Source organism: Equus asinus, chromosome 24 (genome assembly GCF_041296235.1).
Source record: "Equus asinus isolate D_3611 breed Donkey chromosome 24, EquAss-T2T_v2, whole genome shotgun sequence".
Classification (NCBI taxonomy): domain Eukaryota; kingdom Metazoa; phylum Chordata; class Mammalia; order Perissodactyla; family Equidae; genus Equus; species Equus asinus.
Genome location: NC_091813.1, coordinates 41,542,471 through 41,564,240, shown reverse-complemented (window position 1 = coordinate 41,564,240; position 21,770 = coordinate 41,542,471). Strand labels below are relative to the sequence as shown.

The window sequence follows — 21,770 nt, the reverse complement described above, 5'->3', positions numbered from 1 at the left end:
TGCTGCCAATCCTCCTCTTTTTTTTTTTTGCTGAGGAAGACTGGCCCTGAGCTAACATCTGTGCCCATTTTCCTCTACTTTATATGTGGGATGCCTATGACAGCATGGCTTTTGCCAAGCGGTGCCGTGTCCGCACCCAGGATCCGAACTGGTGAACCCCGGGCCGCTGAAGTGGAACATGTGAACTTTGCTGCGCCACCAGGCAGGCCCCAAGAAATAGATTTTAAAAGAAATAAAAGCATTCTGAGTCTTTTAATATATGTGGACTATCATCCCATTTTTAGTGGGATTGAGGAACCCATGAGAAATTTTTTAGCTTATTGAGCCACTTACCTCTTCTCTGAGAGACACTTAATACTTTGATAAGAAAAGGACATTCATGTTTGAACTTCTGCTCGTGGGTCTGGTTCATTGGAGGATGGAATAGAAATCCATGGTGTTTTTAGTCCATGTGTGTTGACATACCTTATTCCAAATTCTCCTTTTTTAAGTTTTGTTTCTCTAGACCAGAGGTTGGCAAACTAATGCCATCAAGCCAAATCAGGCCTGCTGCCAGTTTTTGTAAATAAAATTGTATTGAAACTCAGCCACACTGTTGACATGTTGTCTGTGGCTGCTTTCAAGCTACGACAGCAACAGCAGAGTTGACTAGTTGCCTCAAAGGCTCGCAAAGCTGAAAATACTCTCTGGCTCTTTATGGAAAAAATTGGCCAGGCTTTAATGCAGTGTGTTAACAATGAATTTCTAAGACTTATTATTACCTACAACTTTGCCCTTTTTTCATGCTTTTTCTTTTCCACCTAACTCCCCAACCTAGAGGCTTTTCTTGTGTAGTTACTGTTGTCATATTTCTCACATACTTGTTTTTAATGGCTCTCTGTATGGGGAGATTGCTTCTACTAAGTTTCCTTCTTAGCCCAGCTTCTCATACCTAAGGCTTCTGCTTACTACAGATAATACGTATTTGTTTATAAAATAATAGACATTTTTATCTTCATCTGACTGAAATAATTAGGGAGATAAATATGCTATCAAGAAAAATTTTAAATTTTAAATTTTAAATGTTAGGTCTTGTGTTTCTCTTACCCTTTTTGGGGGAGAGGTTTTGATGGGGAAAACCTGAACTATATCTTTAATAATCAGATTTTATTCCTTCGGATTCTTCGTAAAACCAAAACATGCTCTCTTGGAGAAATTTTTATGCTTCAAAACTAATAATTTCATTGCAGCAAACCTGTTTTAATTAAGGTAAAATTATTTGATGGATACAATAACATGAATACTGAAAATAAATGCCAGAATATTCCTATATTTTCGCATACTGGTCTAAAAGAAACAAGCTTAACAGTAGAAAACACCTGCAACTCTAGTTGCTTGGCTCTCTTTATTAGCATTTGGTTGAAGCAGCTAGTTTTGTTTTTCTTTTTTAAACAGTGTGGTAAAATATACGTAACATAAAATTTACCAGTTTAATCAGTTTTTAAGTGTAGAGTTCAGTGGCATTAAGTACATTCACATTATTGTGCAACCATCAGCACTATCTATCTCCAGAACTCTTTTCATCTTGCAAAACTGAAACTCTGTCCCCATTCAGCAATAACTCCCCATCCCCCACCCCCAGTCCCTGGTAACCACCATTCTGCTTTCGGTCTCTGTGTGTTTGGCTGCGCTAGGTACTGCTTATAAATGTCATCATTGTAGTATTTGTCCTTTTGTGACTGACTATTTCTCTTAGCATAACGTTGTCTAGGTTCATCCATGTGTGAGAATTTCCTTTCTTTTTGACACTGAATAATATTCCATTGTGTGTACATACCACATTTTGTTTATCTATTCATCCATCTATGGACACTTGGGGTGATTCCACAGCATTATTGTGAATAATGCTGCTATGAGCAGCCAGTTTTTTAAAATACAGTGGAGGCATATAATATATGCATTTAACATGTGTATATTCAATTCTACCAGCTAGACAACTGAAAAGAAGAGCAGATTTAAATAGTTCAGGTGGTCCTTCTACCATTCATTCAATAGATGTTCACTCCGTGTAACTGGTCTAATATAATTTTTACCACAACCTTCAGAGGTGGTGACCATTCCGTTGCATGGACAAAATAACATACCTGCAAGGGTAATTAACTTACAGGTTCATGGCAGGAACTGCCTGCTGGTACGTTAGACCCCACAGCCTGTATCTTAACCACCATGCACTCGGCCTCCATGATCAAAAGAAAAGAAATCATGCAAAAACAGCAGCAATGACCATTTAAAGAATGGCAGTAAATGAAGAGATGCGTCTGTACTGCACAGAAGTAATAAACGAAGTTATAAGAAAAACTAAAGGGACATATATAGTGAGTCCTAAGGAACTTTCTATTGGATCAGGGCCCTAATGAGCAAATTCTGCAGAGGACGTCTTTAAGAAAACCAGTGGGCTCAGTAAACATGAACTGGGTGTAGATTTCCCTTAAGTTGTGTTCCAACTACTTGGAGGGTCTTGCTAGACAGATGTCACCTCACCAGTTGCCAAGGTTGGTTGGGCAGGTCCTGCTGACTATGTGAGTGTCCCCTTCCTTCCTCACCCTACTATGTGTGGTCTTTCTGAGCTGAGAGGGCCTTCTTGCTGCATAGAGGAGCATTCTTTGTCACTTCAACACAAGTGCTATAGTTCACACGTATGAAGCCTTCAGAAGCCTCAGGCCCATCCTGGATTGATGGTTCAGTTCCAGGTCAGAGGAATCTAGATTATGAAAAAAATCTTGATGTGGGAGTTTCTTGTACTTGTCAAGGAAGTATGATAAAGCCCAGGGGAGTCCAAGAAGCTGGTGTAAGTTGACTGGCTGGACCGGAAGCACCCATGACTGGTGCGCAGATAAGCAATCAGGGCATTCACTGGAAATGAAGTAGACAGTTTCCTAACAGCCTTTTTTTAGTGACTCGTGCCTTAGAGACAAGCCAGTAGTCCTTTTCATAACCAGGCACCAAATGTATGTGCTGCAATCGTTGCCTTTATTTTTCAGGTAGTTGCTTTTAGAATTGTCATTTTGCACCTCGTATTTTATTAATATATTTAACAGTATCTCTGAACGGAGAGCCAGTGTTAGAGTGATGCAGTGTAGTGGAGCAAAAATCAGATTTTTATTCTAATCCTATCTGTGTGGCCTTGGGCAAGTCACTTCATCTCTCCAAGTCTGTTTCTTTCCTTTCCTCCAGGGCTTTTTCAGCTCTGAAAGTCTATGGATGGAGGATTAGTCATAGCATCTCATAGACCCTGAAGCAGGCTTCCTGGGTGAGAACATAGCTGCTGGATGTGAGAACAGTAGGAGATGGGGTGTCAGGCTTTGTGGGTATGGTTGGAGGGGCACGTGGGTGGGTGACTGGCTGGGTGTGTGGAGGCATGTGGGTCTCTGGCAAGCTGCCGTCCTCCTCCCCTTTGGCTGCTGCAATCCAGGTTCACTGAGGGCTTCCCTTTGTGTCCTAGATGCTGTCTCCTCATGACTCATCTTCCTTCACCTGTACCTCCTCTACCTTCCTGCACGGCCAGGTCTTTCTGGCCTTGAGCAGTCTGGAAATTACGATCAGGAAGCAGCTTTAGTTTTTCCACTGTTGCCTCTGACAGCATCTCTCCCCAGGACGACTGCCTCCTACCCAGCAGAACCCATAGCTCTCTGGATGCTTTTGGGTATTAGAACTGTTACTAAACGTGCATTGCAGTCAAAAACAGAATATTGACTCTCCGGTGTACATGCTTCTTCCCTCTCCCCCGCTCAAGTTTGGTGAGCACATGGGGGACTAGCAGATGTAGGGTAGGAGCTAGTCATTGTAGGTAGTGAGATCCCTTCAATTCTGGGAACCTTTGGCTATTTTTTTTTTTTCCTACCATAGAAAGACTTGGACATGAATAGCCATAGCAGCCTTGTTCATGATAGCCCCAAACTGGACACAACCCAAATACCCATTAATAAGTGCATGAATGAACAAATTGTGGTACATCCCTATGATGGGATGCTACTCAGCATTAACAAGGAGTGAACTATTGATGCACCCAACAACGTGGATGAATCTCAAAATAATCATGCTCCGTGAAAGAAGCCAGAAAAGAAAGAGTACATAGTGTTCGATTCCATTTATATAACACTCTCTAGAAAATGCAAACTAGTCTCTAATGGCACAAAGCAGATCAGCAGTTGCTTGGAAATTGGGGGTGGGGAACGGGAGGTGAGGGAATGTGAAGGGGCAGGACGAAACTTAGGGGGATGATCAGACTGGACCATTGGAATTTAAGTGTGACAGTGGGGCCATTCTGAGCAATGACAGGATCTTCTGTTACCTCCGGGTAAACCTCCAGATTTAGTTTCTCCAGTGGTGGTGCAGGGAGGAGGAGCTGCAGAAGAGGAATAGAATTTTTGCTCATTGGGAGCTGTGTGATCTCTCTTGGCTGCTGACAGTCGTGAGCTGTGTCCAGACACCAGCTCTCTATGGCGTCCTTCTGTAGGTGGTGAGATCCCTTCCATTCTGGGAACCTCTGTACTTTGTCGTTTTCTGATGTGGGTTATAAACTCTCTGGCTGACCTTTGCACTGCCCTGGCAAAGCTTCTGCTCCCAGCAGGATTCCCTGGAGATTCATACCTCTCTGCCACTCCCCTCAACCCCCATCCTTTTTCAGCTGGGACCTTTAAAATGACTGGAGGCCAGCTACCTTCCTGGTGCCTCTTGGCTGAGGGGAAGCCACATCCACAGGTCACTCCATCCTGGAAGTGTGGGCAGTGTTCACCACTGTCCTCCTCACCTGCCGACCAAGGGCCTCCTGCCTTTGATCCCCCTGACACCTCCGTGCTGCTGGGTCACAGAACAGCAGCTCCCTCATGCCCGGGGGGCAATGTGCAACAGATAGCTAGCATTTGGTTGAAAGGACAGTGATGTTAATTATTATTTAACATAGACTATGAGGCTTTAGTTGGAGGGCGGGATTGTGGGAGGATAGAATTCGTCATGTTTTAGAAAGTTCTATTGGACACACACAAAAAAAGAAAGAAAATCTTCTTTATTTAAAAGTGAATTGTAGAGCATTTGAAAAAAAAAAAAAACCCAGAAATCAAGTATTTTGAGGCACTTTCCCAGCAGGGGGTGCTCTAGAATGAAGATTCTGAAAATGTATCAAGTCCCTTTAGAAAGGATTAAGGAGAAAATGCCCAGCCTCTTTGTGATTATCCAGCTGAATCCTACATTGAGAACCTAACTCTATTCTACCTAGTTCTAGAGAAAAAAAAAAGTTTGATTTTCTTTTTTTACAAAGGTAATCCTAATCTTGCTATTTGTCACATAAACCATCTTTCTATGTTTACTTGTGATCCCTAATAATTAAAAAATATATATATTTGTGTACAATTTGTATGTATATTTACAGGTATAGGAACATGTAAAATCGTTGCCTGCACCTTGACTCACCATGGGCACTCAGTGAATGTTGATTTCCTTATCTGCCCTCCCCTGCTGAGGCTCATGTATGCAGACCGTCTAGGCGTGGTGTGTACCCGGCCTCACCTTATGCATCATACATAGTCAGTGAGGTACAGATGCTCCTCGGGGAGCTCTGCCTCACCTGCCCCTTACTCCTTGTGTAGTTTTGACTTGGCACAGTGACGGTTCAGCAGCCCTCTTCCTGGTCGGCACAGTCCATGTATTTATCCCCTAAATGCCTAGTGAGCCCTTACTTGCATCCAGCATTGTGCTAGGGCCAGGTGATACTCAGGAGCAGAGATGGGCAGGCGCGGGCCCTTACAGAAGATGTTCTGATGTAGTAAACTATTCTGTATGCACATTTGTAAACAATACAGTGAGGTTGGAGGGCTCATGACAGAATTTCCTCCATGTTCGGTTTGTGTGTCATTTTGAAGACATGAATGTCCTCTTGACAAGGTCAGTGATTGAGCCTGAGGCTGCCAGCGTGTGGTCTTATTGGCGACCCCTCATTTCCTTGTGCTGTCCCAGGGAGTCCTGCACTCTCCCCTGACTCCTAGAGACTGATTCCCTCAGTTCATCACAGGAGCGACTGGGTGGTTGTCTCTCTGTCAGGCCCAGGGTGGACTCCTGACTGGACTGTGTGTGTCCGAGCTTCCTCGCTTGTGTCCTCTTTTTCATCGGCACCGCATAGAGTGATCATATCCATCACACCAAGTAGGACGCAGGGAAATCTCAGCAGCATGGGTGTCAAGGCAGGAAAGTCAGGAGGCCAAAATAAAGACCTGGACGTGAGTAAGGCTGGAAGACTGCTGCTCTGGGCACAGAGAACACCTCCTGATGAGAGAGAGTTGGTTTTTGTAGCAGTAATATAGATTTGTTAATCAATCACTTTTCTCACCTGACCCGTCTTATTGCTCAGTAAGGGAGAAAAGAAAACATGCAGTAGCTTCTTGAATAACCAAGCTTATCTGCCAGAGAAACAGCCAGGTAGCTTAGAAACAGTAGTGGCTATATCATGTCAAGACCTCCAGTATTTATTTTACTCTGAATGGGTTTTCTTTTCCTATCTGTTTCTGGCCTTCCGAACAACACATCATACAGTGTGTGGATGATTCTTTTTCCCCTATTGCTGTGGTAATTCACTGTATTGGGGGCCCTCAGTAGTTGATTTAACAACTACCTATTAGCGATGTTTATGTTAATATGCTTCACATGTGCTTGTGACCGCCCCTGTACTTCTGTTACTGACACTGTTATTTTTATTACAAATCCATAATGAGTCCCGTAAATGAAAAGCCATCACTACAGGTAATGAGTTTGACATTTAAAAGTTTTCCTAGGTTAAGTTTTGGAAACATACTTAATATTAAAGAGATGATGTTATGATTCACAACCCTTATGAAAGGAATCCAAAAGAGTCTATGAAGTAAAATTGATAAAGTGTCCTATTCTGAGAGGAACATGATTAACTCTCAAAGCTATTAAAATCCGTTTTCACTCCTTTTGTTAATTTCCCAGACAATTTTAAGTCTCACTGCTTTTTGTATACTTTTTTATACACACAGCTAATTCTTTCATCATAGTATATAAAAGAAAAGTCTTTCCTCAATTTGAAAAAGTGCATCTGGATTCAAATTATGAAAAAACTTTCTCCACCCTCTTCTTATTGGATTCTAAGTAGGAAAAAATTATATATAAAAGAAATTTCGTGTCTGTGAAGATTTGATCATTCACACAAGACCACATGACTGGAGCTCAGTAGCTCCAGCATAAACTAGCTTAGGAGTTTTTCTTTGAAAATGATAATGTGTTTAGTGAAAATCTACATATTCTACGTGTATAAAAATACTGGTTATGTGTCCCATCCTTTTGGAAGACACATAACTTTATAGATATTTAAATGATTGGGAGTTTAAAACATTAATAAATGATCTTCTATTAATTTTCTCCTAACATGAGATGCATGAAGAAAAGCTAGCTTATTCAGGTCCTTTGGAAAGCCCAGCTCTTCTTATTATGTAATATTGAAACTGAGAATAGCCAAATGCATTGATTTAAAAACTTTTATAATGCTAGTAATAGTAAATAATATTGGTTTATTGTTTAAAATGAAATACAAAGATTTTATTCTCCAGAGAAACTGCTATCATTGACATATTCTTTTGCACTTATTTCTGTAGATTCATTTTTTTAAAAAAGCCTCAAATCAATAGATGGTAGAGCTGATGACCTCTGTGACCAGGGAGCAGCTTGAGCCAGACTCTGGTCTGAATGGATCACTGTCACACCTACATGAGGCATTAACTGAGGACATTTCATAAAAACATATTAGCTGGGATGAGATTCCCCTGAGCTGTGCTCTGGTTCTTGCTTCTCTCTCTACGTTCTGTGATTTTATGCCTCCTGGGTTTGTAGGGGTTATATTCCTGAATATGCTAAGTCACGTGAATTATGTGTTTGTTGGACTAGCACAGAATAAAGTAGAAAATGCCTACTCCATCAATTGCTTGAATGAAGTCTATCAAGGGTTTCCTTGGTATTACTATCTCAGTGTAGCTTAATACCATAATATGCGCAATTAAAATTTCTTAAGAAATTAATGTGGCTTCTTTAATGAAAGTATAAAGTCTGATACCCCCCATACCTTATTTATGCCTTACTTTTTGATAAATATAGGTGAGTATGGCAGCTGTTATTAGGTGCCTTCTCCAAAAATAGAAGCCAACGTTTATAAAGGTTTCTTCTGGTTAGCGTAAAACGTGCCCAGTTGAGAACCCACAAAGGTTAGAGGGGAACACTCCTCTCCCCACCCCTCTGACCTCAGCTCAGGGTTTCTCAGTGACGAGACACAGTGAGGTTGGGAGTTCACAGCCTAGCTGATTGACAGCCCTAAGCCACAATCTGCAGTGAGCACCTTGTCAGCAATCGAGTTGATGTCTAGTTCTCTGTCTGTTGAGTCTTGTTTCGTTTCTAGTTGCTTCAGAACTCCAGCAAGGAGATGCACACTGTTGTTGGGCCTGCCCAGGAGACTGAGTGGAAGAGCAGTAGCTGTGGGCTGTGCTAATCTACACGCTGCCTATTTACAGGGTATTTTTGACCCCTTGCATGCTGTCATAGGTCAGGTTCGTGGAAAGCAGACTCCGGAAGTTTCATGGGAATGCTTTCAAAATCTCCGCCTGTGCTGGGGAGCAAAGGCAGCAGAGAGGAGAGTTGAACAGTGATGTAGTCATTACAAAGACTTGAGCCAGTCCTTCAGTGAGCTCTCGGGCTGGATTAGGCCTTCAGCATTTTCTAACTGGGGATGAGCAGTCTGGGCCTAAACTCCTGCGTTAATCAGTCATTGCATGTGGGATGAGCCTGGCCTCCGGAGAGGTGGCTCTTTTGAACTTGACAAGGCCTGGGAGTTCTCAGCTGAGTGCTGCCTGGTCCCAACACCCAGCCGCTGGAGGGATGAGTACTTTCGTCCTGGAGGGCAGACCACAGCATCCACTGCGCATGCTGATGTCTGTCGGTGAGATGTGTACTTGAGAATGAACATATATAGCTTGAGTGTATGTTAGACGTAGCTCTCTGAACGAGATACCAATACCAACAAGGCAGTTGTAAGAATGGAAGAATTCAAGCAACCACTTTTAGAGTAATTCTACTTCTCCTTTAGGAATCACTTAGGGGCCATCCCTTCCCAAAATCCTTCTCAGTTCTCACTCTTCCTCCCAGCTCCCCTCCCAGTTAGATGCTCCTCTGCCCTCTCATCGTGCTTCCTACTTCTCATGATTACTGTTCTAAAGCATTACTTTATGAGTGTGTGCATGTGTCTGCGTGTCTGTCTGTCTCTCCCGCCTGACCATGGCCTCTTGAAGGCCCTGTCCTGTGCATTTCAGAATCTATTTCAGCAGCAGGCTGACTGTCAGTAAATGCTGGTTGAAAACAGCCTCAGCCCTGACTCCTCCAATAGTGGACAGCTGGGTTTGGTGGCACGTGCTAAATCATCTCTTTGGTAAAGGATATGGAAAGTTGGCTGACACCAAGATTTTCCTGTTAAAACCAGCCACCTGTGGTGACAGTAGCCATCTCCGACCTCATCCACCCCCAGGAGCAAGGGGATGGCCTTTGGGTTTGTTTTTTGTCTTTCAAGGTTCATCCAGTTATGGATAATAAAACGCTAAGTACCAGTGGATTTCCAGATGTCATTTAGCCCATGTGTAGAATCCATATTCTTCGTACATCTGCATTTTTCCTTTTTCCAAAACTTTTATCAATACAGACGTTATTACTGTCTTCTTCCTTAATTAACATTTTCTAATGATATTTAATGAGTACTCTAAATGTAATTCAACAAATGACTTCACAGAATTAGATTGTCAAAGTAAATTGTATCTAAAGGGAAATACTTTTTTCAAAAATTGTCAGTGTTAAGAATGGTAAATAATTCTAGCTTTCATCTTGTTGCTATTGTTTGGAATGCAATTAATGGATTTAATAACAGCAAGTGTAAATATTTCATTTACAGTAATTCTTAGAATTTGGTTTTTGTTGATATTTATTTTCATAAATGATATATTTTCATGAAATAAAATCATTTTGACTTAAGGAAAATTTGTTTAAAAGAATATAGACATAAAATAGAAGGAAGCCGTGAAAAGCACAAGTTTAAGAATTACATACTTCATAATTGATCAGACCAGCATTTTTGCAACCTTGTTGTAAAAAGTCAGTGCTTTTGAATCAGATTAATTGCTTCCAGAGAACAGAGTTATTCTAACTGATGTCATATTGTTTAAAGAAAAAACAATAATATTTAGTGAACTGGAATTTACACTGTTCCATGAAGGCCTGATGGGGCCGTTGGCTCTCCTGCTTTTCTCTTTTCCTTTTATCTGGATTTCAGGAAAGTCACTTTATTCCCTTGAGATTCACGTGTTCCCACGGGCAGGACTTTTGTCTTCCCCTCCCAATGATTTCCAAAATTCATTTTTTAAATTGCCTTGAAATATAGTCTGAATGTGAGGCCGTGGTTCATTATGTACTGTTGTTGATTAAATTTCAGTGGAAGAAGGTGTATTTCTAATCTGTATACTTTGGGGTGACAATGACTAAATGATTTTGAAATTTGAGACCTTTCGCATTTGAAAATTCAGAATTGTTTCCAGTTTAGCAAATTTGTTGAGTGGCCATGGAACGTCTGGGTTGTGTGGAAGAGAGTTTAGTGAAAAAGACTGACTTAACTGGCGTCCCAACAGCGATGTACCTTAGGACTTCCTGCCTTAGATTAAATATAAACTGCTACAACTATTTAGTCCAGCCAGAAATGCTGAGAAAAACTCATTAGATGTGCTTGAGACAGCTGTCATCGAAGGTTTGGTGTGGTGCATGCAGTGAGTTTTACTGCCCTGTCTTTCTGTGGGCTGAATCATTGCAACTGATTTGACCATCGTTCATGATCGATGGAGCATGACTTTAAGCACTAAGCTGTAAAGATCCTGTCTTTATTTAAAGGACAAGAGAACAAAAGCATGAAGTATTATTAATGAGGCTGCTTTCTACTGCATTTAGTAAAGTTAAAGTAGTGAGGTTGCTGATGATATGCTCAATATAGGATGGTTTAAAAATAAGGTGGAACCTGAATTCTGGTCATTGTCTTATTAGCTATGTAGATGAAAAGCTTAAGGAAAATGTATAAAACACTAGAAATAGACTGTATAACTCCCAAAGCAGTCAAAGAAGTGGAAAAGTCTATAAAGAAATTTATACTAACAGTACAAAGAAGAGCAGAAAAGGGAAAAGCAAGGTGTATAGAATATTCAAAATTAAGACTGTGGAAGCCAGTACATCAGCAATAACAGTTAATGAAAACAGAATACAGATCATTAGGTTGGATTTTTAAAACTCCATCAAGTCATATGTTCATTTACGAGAGAACCACTTAAAACGTAATGACATATGGGGCCAGCCCAGTGGTGCAGTGGTTAAGTTCACACGCTCCACTTCAGCAGCCTGGGATTCGCAGGTTCAGATCCTGGGCACAGACCTACGCACCGCTTGTCAAGCCATGCTGTGGCAGGCGTCCCACATATAAAATAGTGGAAGATGTGCACAAATGTTAGCTCAGGGCCAATCTTCCTCAGCAAAAAGAGGAGGATTGGTGGCAGATGTTAGCTCAGGGCTAATCTTCCTCACCAAAAAAAACCCCCAAAAAACATAATGACATGCAATTTGGAAATACATTGAGGATCAGAATAGAGAGAAGAGTGAGTGTAAATCAGAAATTTATATGAAGTTTCTCCAACACTGTTTGATGATCTTTGAAAAGACTATAAGGAGCCTAGAAAAAGGTGAAGAGAATGCACCTGAGGCATTTGATATTATGTGTAGTTTATGACAAAAACTCATACAGTAAAATGTGATTCATTTTGGGGAAAGGAGACTGCTTCAGAACTCAGAAAAAAGTCAACAAGAAACAGTAGCCAAATTAAACAAGACTTTCTAGAATCTTTTCCAAAATTGTAATTTACTTGGAATCCCACTTCTATTTCAGGTACAAATTACTCTGGCTTTAAAATACTTTTTCTGAGAAAGAGATGTTTAACTTATAACATCCAGTGTACTGCCAAGTGTTTAAAAACACTGGACCTCAGGGTGGTCTGGTGGTGTAGTGGTTAAGTTCATGCACTCTGCTTTGGCAGCCTGGGGTTCACACGTTCAGATCCTAGGCACAGACCTACACACTGCTTATCAAGCCATGCTGTAGCGGCATCCCACATACAAAATAGAGTAAGATTGGCACAGATGTTAGCTCAGGGACAATCTTCCTCATGTAAAAAGTGGAAGATTGGCAACAGATGTTAGCTCAGGCCCAGTCTTCCTCACCAAAAAAAAAGCAAACAAAAAAACGCTGGACGTTTTAGACATGCATAGCCATTATGATTAATTTATAAATGCAAAGAATCTGATTGACAAACAGCTGGTCTACTTAAAACAAACCTGTAGATAGAAAGTGGATGGATGTTTTTGGAGAGCTAGAATCCAATTGCTACAAGTCTAAAAACTTATGTTAGTAAGTAAAACCGTAAGTATTCTGTGCTCAAACACGCTCATTTAGATGACATTTAGCTTGATATCAGCACATTGCACTGATACCAGGAATCGGTGTATGTGGGCTTGATAAGAGCAGTGCAACAAGTCAAAGTGAACGTTATGCTGACAGTTTTACCTCTGTATAAAAGAAAAGAAGCATGTCCCAAAGGCTGCAGGTAGTTCATAGAAGTGTTATTGGAATAGGAAACAGAAACAGTAAAAATATCCTACTGTGTAATGAGACAGAAGGAAATGTATCATTGTTATGCTTTTTGTTAATTATAGGTGTTATCTTTTTAATTCATCCTCTATTAATTACTTTCTTAATTCTTACATCTATATATTTTAAGCGTACAGAATAATATGCCCTAAAAAATGTAATTATCCCAAAAAGAATTAGAAATGAGTTAAAAAATAAAAACATAATGACAAATTTTTGCTTATGGCCATGACAGTGTATCTGGTACTGGACTAGCCGTCCTGCCATAAATAGCTAGAAAACTTTACAAAATAGACAAAACAACTGTTTACAGATATTTGTCAACAGGCATCACAGGACTGTGATCTGTGAGAGAGATGACCGTCCTATGATTGCCCCAGCTTTCTGCCTAGAGGCATTTTCTAGACTCCATCACTAGGAGAAGAAGCCCTCAGGATATTGCAATCTCACTGAATTAAGGATCCAAAGACTGGAATTCAGGAAGACTGAAGCCCCTGGAATTTGCAGGCAGAGTACCAAAAGGAGGAGCCACACACTAGGAGTCCCAGAAATCTGCTTTGGTATCCCCTAGAGTCTTTGGCTGACTATTAAGCAGTGCGTGCATAGGACGAGACTCCGTGATTCAAGCTAAGAACAACTACCAGGGAGTTGCAAGCTGACAACTACCAGAGGTTTAACAAGTCTGGGAGACTTTCACATTCTAACCAAAGTGGAAAGACCTTGTGAACACCCAGGGTATTCAGCAGAGAAGAGCCCAGAGAGGCCATGCCTTAGCAGTAGGGCTGTACACCTTACCCAGCAAATCTTGAAGAACAAGCCTTGAATGCATCGAGCTGATCCACCAACAAATTAACTGCCTCAAAACTTTTTAAAGGGAGACCAAAAAAAGTTTTTTTAATTCAGACAATATCCAAATTGTTCAGAATCCAATAAAAAAAATTATTAGATGTATAAAGAAGGAGAAAAATGTGACATATCCAAGAGAAAAATTAGTCGAAAGAACAGATCCAGAAATGACACTTAGTAGAATTAGCAGATGAGGACTTTTTAAAAGCTATTATACAAATAATTTTTAAAGGATTTTAGAAAATGTTAATGTAATAAACAAAGAAATAGAAAATATAACAATGAATCGAATTGGAAAATAAACTATCTGAATTGAAAAATTCTCTTCATGGCCTTAACAGAAGTTTAGATACTATAAAAGAAAATGTCAATGAATTCGAAGACAGAAAAATTGAAACTAAATCTCGAAGGGGGGGAAAAAAGAAACAAGAATGAACACAGTCTCATTGACCTGTGGGACAATACCAAGTGATCTAACATTATGTCTTTGCAGTCCTAGGGTAGAGGTGAGGGAACATAAAAATATATATGCGGAAAAAAGCCAAAAATGATATGAATTTGATAAAATAGACAAACCCACAGATCCAAGAAGCTCAAGAAATCTCAAGCAGCCTACAACAGCAAAGCCAATTATAATCAATTCACAGAAAACCAAAGATAATAAAATCTTAAAGGCAGCCAGATAAGAAAATCCACATTCCATATAGAGAGAAGGATAAGGAATGATTTCTCATCTGAAACAGTGCAAGTCAGAAGACAGCGGAAAGACACTGCCTTAATGAAGCCAACTTTCACTGCCATATTTAAAACTACAATTCCTCCCACACATCCTGGCTCCTTTACCCAGACCTGTTCATGTTCTACATGGCATTTATCGTTTTATAATATACTACATAATTCCATATTTATGTGTGTCTCCTCCACTAGAATGTAACTCCCCCCCACCCCTGATTTGTTCATCGATTTATCTTTAAAACCTAGAAAAAATGTCTTGCACATAATAGCTGGTTAGCAAATATTTTTTGAATGAACAAATGAAAGAATAACAGTTGTTGGTAAGTGTACTAGGGTTCTCCAGAGAAAGAGAACCAACAGGATATGTGTACAGAGAGAGAGATTTATTTTGAGGAACTGGCTCATGTGATTGTGGAGGTTTGACAAAGCCGAAGTCTGCAGGGTAGGCCAGCAGGCTGGAAACCGGGGGAAGAGTTTCAGTTTGAGTCCAAAGGCCATCTGCTGGCAGAATTCCTGCCTGCTTGGGGAGGTCAGTCTTTTTCTGTTGAGACCTTCAACTGATTAGATGAGGCTCACCCACACCATGCAGAATAATCAGCTTCACTCAAAGTCCACCAATTTAAATGTTAATCTCATCCAAAAAAAACCTTCACAGAAACATCCAGAATAACATTTTACCAAATATCTGGGTACCGTGGCCTAGCCAAGATGACACAGTAGGATGTGGGAAAACAGGAACTCTCATACACCACTGATATGTAAGAATGTAACTTGGTACACCCACCTTGGAAAATAATTTGGCAACATCTAATAAAGTTGAGTATGTGCCTATTCTACCACTGAGCAGTTTTACTTCTGGGTACATACTCTGGGAAACACTTAGGTAAGGCCACAAATAAACACATTCAAGAATTTTTCTACAGTGTTGCTTGTAATAGGAACTAAAACCACAAAAGAGGAAAATGGAAATAATGTAAATGTTTATTGGTAGGAAAATAGATCCATTAATTGTGATATATTCCTAGATTGGAATACTGTACAGCAGTTAAATAATGTAAATATATGTATATCAACATGGATTGATTTTTAAAATTATATTGAATGAAAAAAATTAGTTGCAAAAGGATATATTTAGTTTGATAACATATATCAATCTTGACAACTCAAAACCATACTATATTATTTGTTGCATTAATTTTGTATCAAGGTTCTTTTTCTACCTAAGATTCTCCTGTTTAATACTATAAAAGAAATCCACAGAAGCATAGGCCTTTTATCTCTGATATCTTGTGATAGAGGAGAGTAAAGATATGCATAGAGTTGTTCAATAGAAACTTTTTGATGTGACCAGTGTGAACCACAAATGAACTTCTTTGCATCCATGCCCGTTTTGCTAATTCTTACTCATTTAGAAAACTTGTAAAATATGTAACCCGTGACAAAACTTCAGTCAGGGATATTAATATTCAAAATGGCAGATCGCATGTATGTTCAGTTAAAGAATAGACTTTAAATTTAAATAAAAATCACATTGAGTCATGATGTTCAGTTATATATACTGTTATTTTCTGCTTAAGTATTTCACGGTGTTTTGTTAAACTGTGATTAAGAGTAAAACAAGTTAAAACTGATGTTTACCTTTTCTTATAACTTTCTTTTTTTGTTTGTTTTTTGGGTTTTTTTTGTTTTTTTGTTTTTGTCTACTTTTATTATTTTTTATTAAGCAAGTAATATAAATTTATTTTTTGAAAAAGTACTTGCTGTAGATTAAAAATTTTTTGAATCAGCCATAATCCCATTACACTGAGATACCAATTGTTGGTTAAAATTTAATGTATAATCTCCACAGTATGTTAAATCTTTTTTTAGGAAATGAAGGCTATGTTCTTTAGCTTGTGGAATATAACTTTCTTATCCAATCATAAGTTTGGGGTAAGATACGACATTTGAGGTTAACGTTTATTTTTTCCTTAAGATTTAACAGTGCTCTCACAAAATATATATTCTAATCAGCCCCCTGCACTGCTTTTGTTTCCTTCCTAGTTGTCTGACGATGGTCGCTATGTCTTGTTGTCAATACGGGAGGGATGTGATCCAGTAAACCGACTCTGGTACTGTGACCTACAGCAGGAATCCAATGGCATCACTGGTAAGTTATCTTTCAAACACACATAATTATTCCAGGAAGCTCCATTAAAAAGCAATTCTTTTGATCTTCTAATTGATTTCCCAAGAAATCTTCTTCCATTCAGCCACATCATCTCGGTTCATATGATTTTTTTTTATCACTATTATTCCATCAAATGAAGAAGATTGAATGAAGCTCTTTGTTGCCTTCAGCATTTTCTCTGCAGATTGAGCTTACCCATATTTTTTGCATGGTTGTGAGTGAAAATGCCCTGTGAGTATTGCAGATGGAGAGTGTTAAGGAGAAGCTGGCCCTTTGGTCTGTAAAGCATTAACAGCTGTCTTGATGTAATGGTGCAGGCTGTCACAGGCAAGATGGGAGACCAGTGAGAATTTACCAGGTTAACAGGTAGTCAGGAGATGGCTCCTCACTACTGAGCCACGTATAATAGCCTGAGCACAATAACAGCCTGATTTTGCTTCCTAAAGCCTCATATATCATGATAATAAGCATAGAACCAGCCAGTTACAAATTCTGGAGACGGTTCATTTTAAATGTTGTTCTCTTCCAACATTTATATCATACCACCACCATCATCAAGCGTTAAAGATTTCAACTGCTCGATTTACTGTGCTGAAAATTCCCAGGCCCCAAAACTCTATCAGGGATATACTGGCACCCAGATAAGGACACTAAGCTAATTATACCTTGTTCTGGGTTAATGTAAAATAAATAGATTTTAGAGATGGTTGACACAGATTTTCAAAATATACAATATCGAGTGCATTCTAATTATTAATTAGATTACCTCATTCTTAGTATCGAATCTATATTACATTATGATAAAATATATAAATTGTTTTTATTCATTGGGCACTGCATCTTTTTTAAACTTCTCTGAGCGAGATCTGCATCCTAACATTCTTAGATACTACTGAGCATCATTCACACATGTAGCGGGATGAAGTCAACGACATGTATTCTAGTGTTAAATATCTATCCATTTAATAAAGCTACTTTTTTTTCCTGTTTAAAAAAAAGAAAGGTATACCCACTTTGATCTCAAGATCATCCACGTGAGTTTTCACATTCTCTAAAAAGACTAAACCACCACCCAAGAATTATTTACTTGAGTTGCAAGTCTACGTCTATATAGAGCTGAGCAAACCTCTGAAGATTAAGGCTAAAAGCAACAGCCACAGCTGTGATTGCCTTTCTCCAGTTTATTAAAAATTCCAATTACAGTGCTCTTCCTCCAGAGAGCGCTTTCATTTTCTCTTTATGACTTCATCATATCTTTAAATTATTAGATAGGCTTGTTATTAAAAGATGCAAGTTAACGAATTAAAAAACACAAATTGCTTCATTTACTCCAAATAGAAAGGAAAACTTCATCTACATATTCATATACAGTAATACTTTGGATGAAACTTACGTGTCGACTGAACTTGAGGAAACCCTCTGTTTTCTTCCTAACCTCTTGGTCCTTATCTTTTTTCCCACCTTATATGCTTTTCACCCCTAGCTGATCATTGCTGCATTAGTGAGGAATTAGAGAAGAGAATGTGATACCCAGAGACTGGGATTCCAAAAGGAAAGCACTGCCGAGGTGCGCTGGGCCCTCATCAACAAAATTCTAGATAGTGCACCACGGATGGACATGAAGAAGAAGAAAGGGAAACACCTAAGAAACCCTATATGGCCCTGATGCATTCAGATTGGAAGACCCTGTTTACAAAGTAATCCAGATCCTGGCTTGCCTTCCCAACTGGGTCTTTCCTTAAGTTGCTTGCTTGTTGCCTTCTCTGCTTCCTAGGTGATTTTTGTGAAGTTTAAGGGAAGAGCCCAGCACAGAGTAAGGACTCAGTAAATGTTAGCAATTATTATTTTCCAAAGTGTTCCCTTTTTTAATTCTTCTGGAGGAACTTTACAATTATTTTGTCGTGATCTAAACGAATGTCCAACTGTATATTTGACTAGGACCGTGTGTAAACCTATACATTTATTTGAGACTGTGTCTCTCAGAGTTATGTAAGAACCACATATTTCTTATTAAAGTTATTTATAGGTATTTTATGTTTGTGAGATATCGATGGTTTGTGAAAGTATCTGTCAAGATTTAACCAGAGAAGCAGAACCAGTAGGTGATATATATTAGAAGGTTTACTGGAGGCTGGCCCCATGGCCTAGTGGTTAAGTTTGTCATGCTCTGCTTTGGCAGTACAGATTTGGTTCTGGGGTGTAGACCTAAACCACTCATCAGTGGCCATGCTGTGGTGGCAACCCACATACAAAATAGAGGAAGACTGAGACAGATGTTAGCTCAGGGTGAATCTTCCTCAGCAAAAAAAAAAGAGAGAGATTTATTGCAAGGAATTGGCTTATGTGATTGTGGGGCTGGCTAGGTAGGTCTGAAACCAGTAGGGTATTCAACCTACTCATAAGGATATTCAACTGATTGAATCAGGCCCACCCAGATTATCTCAGATAATCTCCTTTACTTAAGGTCAACTGATTATGGTCTTCAATCACATCTACAGAATACCTTCACAGTAACACCTAGATTGGTGTTTGATTGATTAACTCAGACATTAGCCTAGCCAAGCTGACATGTCAAAGACATTACAGTAAGCTCGTGGAAAACCACGTGGAGAGGAAGAGAGCAGAGAAGTCTTAACAATACTAACCTAACTTCATTTTTTAATAAGGTTAGTAAACTGACCACTGTTTGGAATTCATTGGGGCATTTAGAAAATAATGTAATATCCTTTAAAGAAGAAAGCAGAATTTGAAGTGAATAATGGGATAGCTGGATTTGACGCTGTTGAGTTGCATACTGATGGATTGGGATCAATTTGGAGAGCATTCTTCTGTGATGGCCACTAAATTCTGGGTGTAGTGCTGGGCCCGTCATCTTTTTTAAATTATTGCTTTACTACCTTTAAATTTGTGGATAATATAAAACTCAGAGTCGTTATTCTTTTAGATGGTGGTCCTGGGATTCTGAAAGCTCTTGACAGTTGCAGTGATTGACCGGTACCAAAAAAGATGAAATGGATGTCAATTTCCAACTTGGGTTCAAGATTGGAGAGAGCAGGATGAGACAAGATTAGAGAGATTGGGTTTTTTTTTTTTAATTGATGGCTGGCTCCTTATAAGTCAATGATATTATTATGACTCCAAAGAAACAAGTACCTTGTGTGAGTTTAACTCTTGAAGACATTAAATATGTTTAGTTTATAACAGGAGAGAAATAGCAGATTGAGATAGTGATCATTGGAATTTTTTAAATAATTCCTATTAATTATGGTTGGATATATTGGGACCATAACCATAAGACTTTCAAATCAGATTTTAATTTTAATCTCAGCTCCACCACTGAATAACTGGTGACCCTGAAAAAGTTGTTTTCTCTCTCTTCCTGTTTCCACAACTGCAAGTGGGCAAATAATATCTACTTCATGAGGAGTGATGAAAATGTATACAAGAGGGCTTAGCAGGATTCCTGGCATATAGTAGGTTCTCAAGTAGTCTTTTCTTTTTTCCTTTTCTTGACTGAAAGGGGACTATTTTGACTCACCTCACTTTGGTTTTAGGTAGCAGAGGAAAAGAGATGGAGGACGCCCTAAAATAACCGTTTATCTTTGGTATCAAAGCTGCTCTAAACACAGATCTGGGTATTGACTTGTTTTCTGCAAGACCAGATTCATAATCAGAAAAGAGTCCATTCATCAAAGAAAACATAAATAGGTGTGAAAAAATAAATAGTGGGAGACAGAGGGAAATTGTCTAATTCTGCAGGTTGATAATTGAAAATTCAGGGGTTTATATGCCTAGTTGGTGACCATGACTACAGCCCAGTATCTTTTTCTTGCTGTCTCCTTACCTGCTTCTTCGTTTTTGTTATCCTTTTAAACAAAGGGGAAGAATAATTAACATTTAGCTTAAATGCTAAATGTCCTAGTTAGCTTTTTTTTAAGATCAGCACCTGAACTAACATCTGTTGCCAATCTTCTCTTTTTCTTCTTCTTCTTCTCTCCAAAGCCCCGCTGTACATAGTTGTATATTCTAGCTGTAGATCCTTCTGGTTGTGCTGTGTGGGACCCCACCACAGCATGGCTTGATGAGCTGTGCCATGTCCACGCCCAGGATCCTTAACCAGTTGGCCATCGGGCCAGCCCCGCTAGTTAACTATTAAATAAGTTAAATTTGAACAGTTGGTGACTGAAAACTAAATCTAACGTTATGAAATCTTTAATTTTTATATTGTTGAAATTTATACCACTTTTGCTAACCTAAAGCCTTTCTGCTGTGACTTTAATCTTTTTTACCTTAAAGGCAGGGAGAATTATCAGCATTTTCATATAAATTAATTCTTTACTTATTAGGGCTTCCCTAAATGGCCTGTCTGGAATACTAAGTAATTCACTTAGGTAGCTCTTTTCTAACTTTCCTGGCGTCTTTGTCTCCCAAGAAAACCTCTGCCCTGTGTATTTTGAAATGAGAAGCGCAAAAGCACAAAAAGTGGCCATTAGCTACTAGTATTGTAGAAAAAGCCAGCACATGGGGGGAATAAAACTACGTAAATACAAGATGGAAAAAATCTCAGCATCTTGAGAGTTAAGAATTCTCTATGAGGGGCCAGCCTGGTGGCGCAGTAGTTAACTGTGCATGTTCTGCTTTGGCCGCTCGCGGTTCGCCGGTTCGGATCCCGGGTGTGGACGTGGCACCACTTGGCACGCCATGCTCTGGTAGGCATCCCACGTATAAAGTAGAGGAAGGTGGGCATGGATGTTAGCTCAGGGCCAGTCTTCCTCAGCAAAAAGAGGAGGATTGGCAGCAGATGTTAGCTCAGGGCTAATCTTCCTCAAAAAAATAAAAATTAAAAAATAATTCTCTGTGAATCTGGATTCCTTTATTGTTTACATTTGTCATGTAAATTTCCATTTCTGTTCCAGACTTACTGACCATCTTCCTACCTGCTGCTTCGTGAGCAGGATCTCTCTCCTCTGACCCTTTGCCTCTCTTTGGAGAACCTCATTTCTGTCCTTACATTGCAGTATTTTAACTTAAGAATAAAATGAACTCTTGTCACAAACTCTGGGCCATTCCCTTTCCACAGGAACTACATTTGTGTCTGGTGGCTGTTTCTTTACCTGTCCGAGCAGGTAACTGCCCTGACTCACCTCGTCCACCACTCTGTAGAAATGGTGCTAGGCTCATCATCTGGGCCTCAGAAGTTTGTGCAGTTTTCCAAGTGTTCCAAACAGATAAGCAGGTCCCCTCCAGAGAGTATTGCACCCC

General features: G+C 39.5%; 1 protein-coding gene across 1 annotated transcript in view; it reads left to right on the top strand.

The window, feature by feature from the left end:
* PREP (prolyl endopeptidase) overlaps positions 1–21,770 on the top strand; it is a 122,272-nt gene that overhangs the window by 33,417 nt on the left and 67,085 nt on the right. The window contains exon 7 of the mRNA XM_044757163.2: positions 16,382–16,487. Coding sequence (XP_044613098.1) covers positions 16,382–16,487 — 106 coding nt within the window. The remainder of the gene's footprint in view (positions 1–16,381; positions 16,488–21,770) is intronic.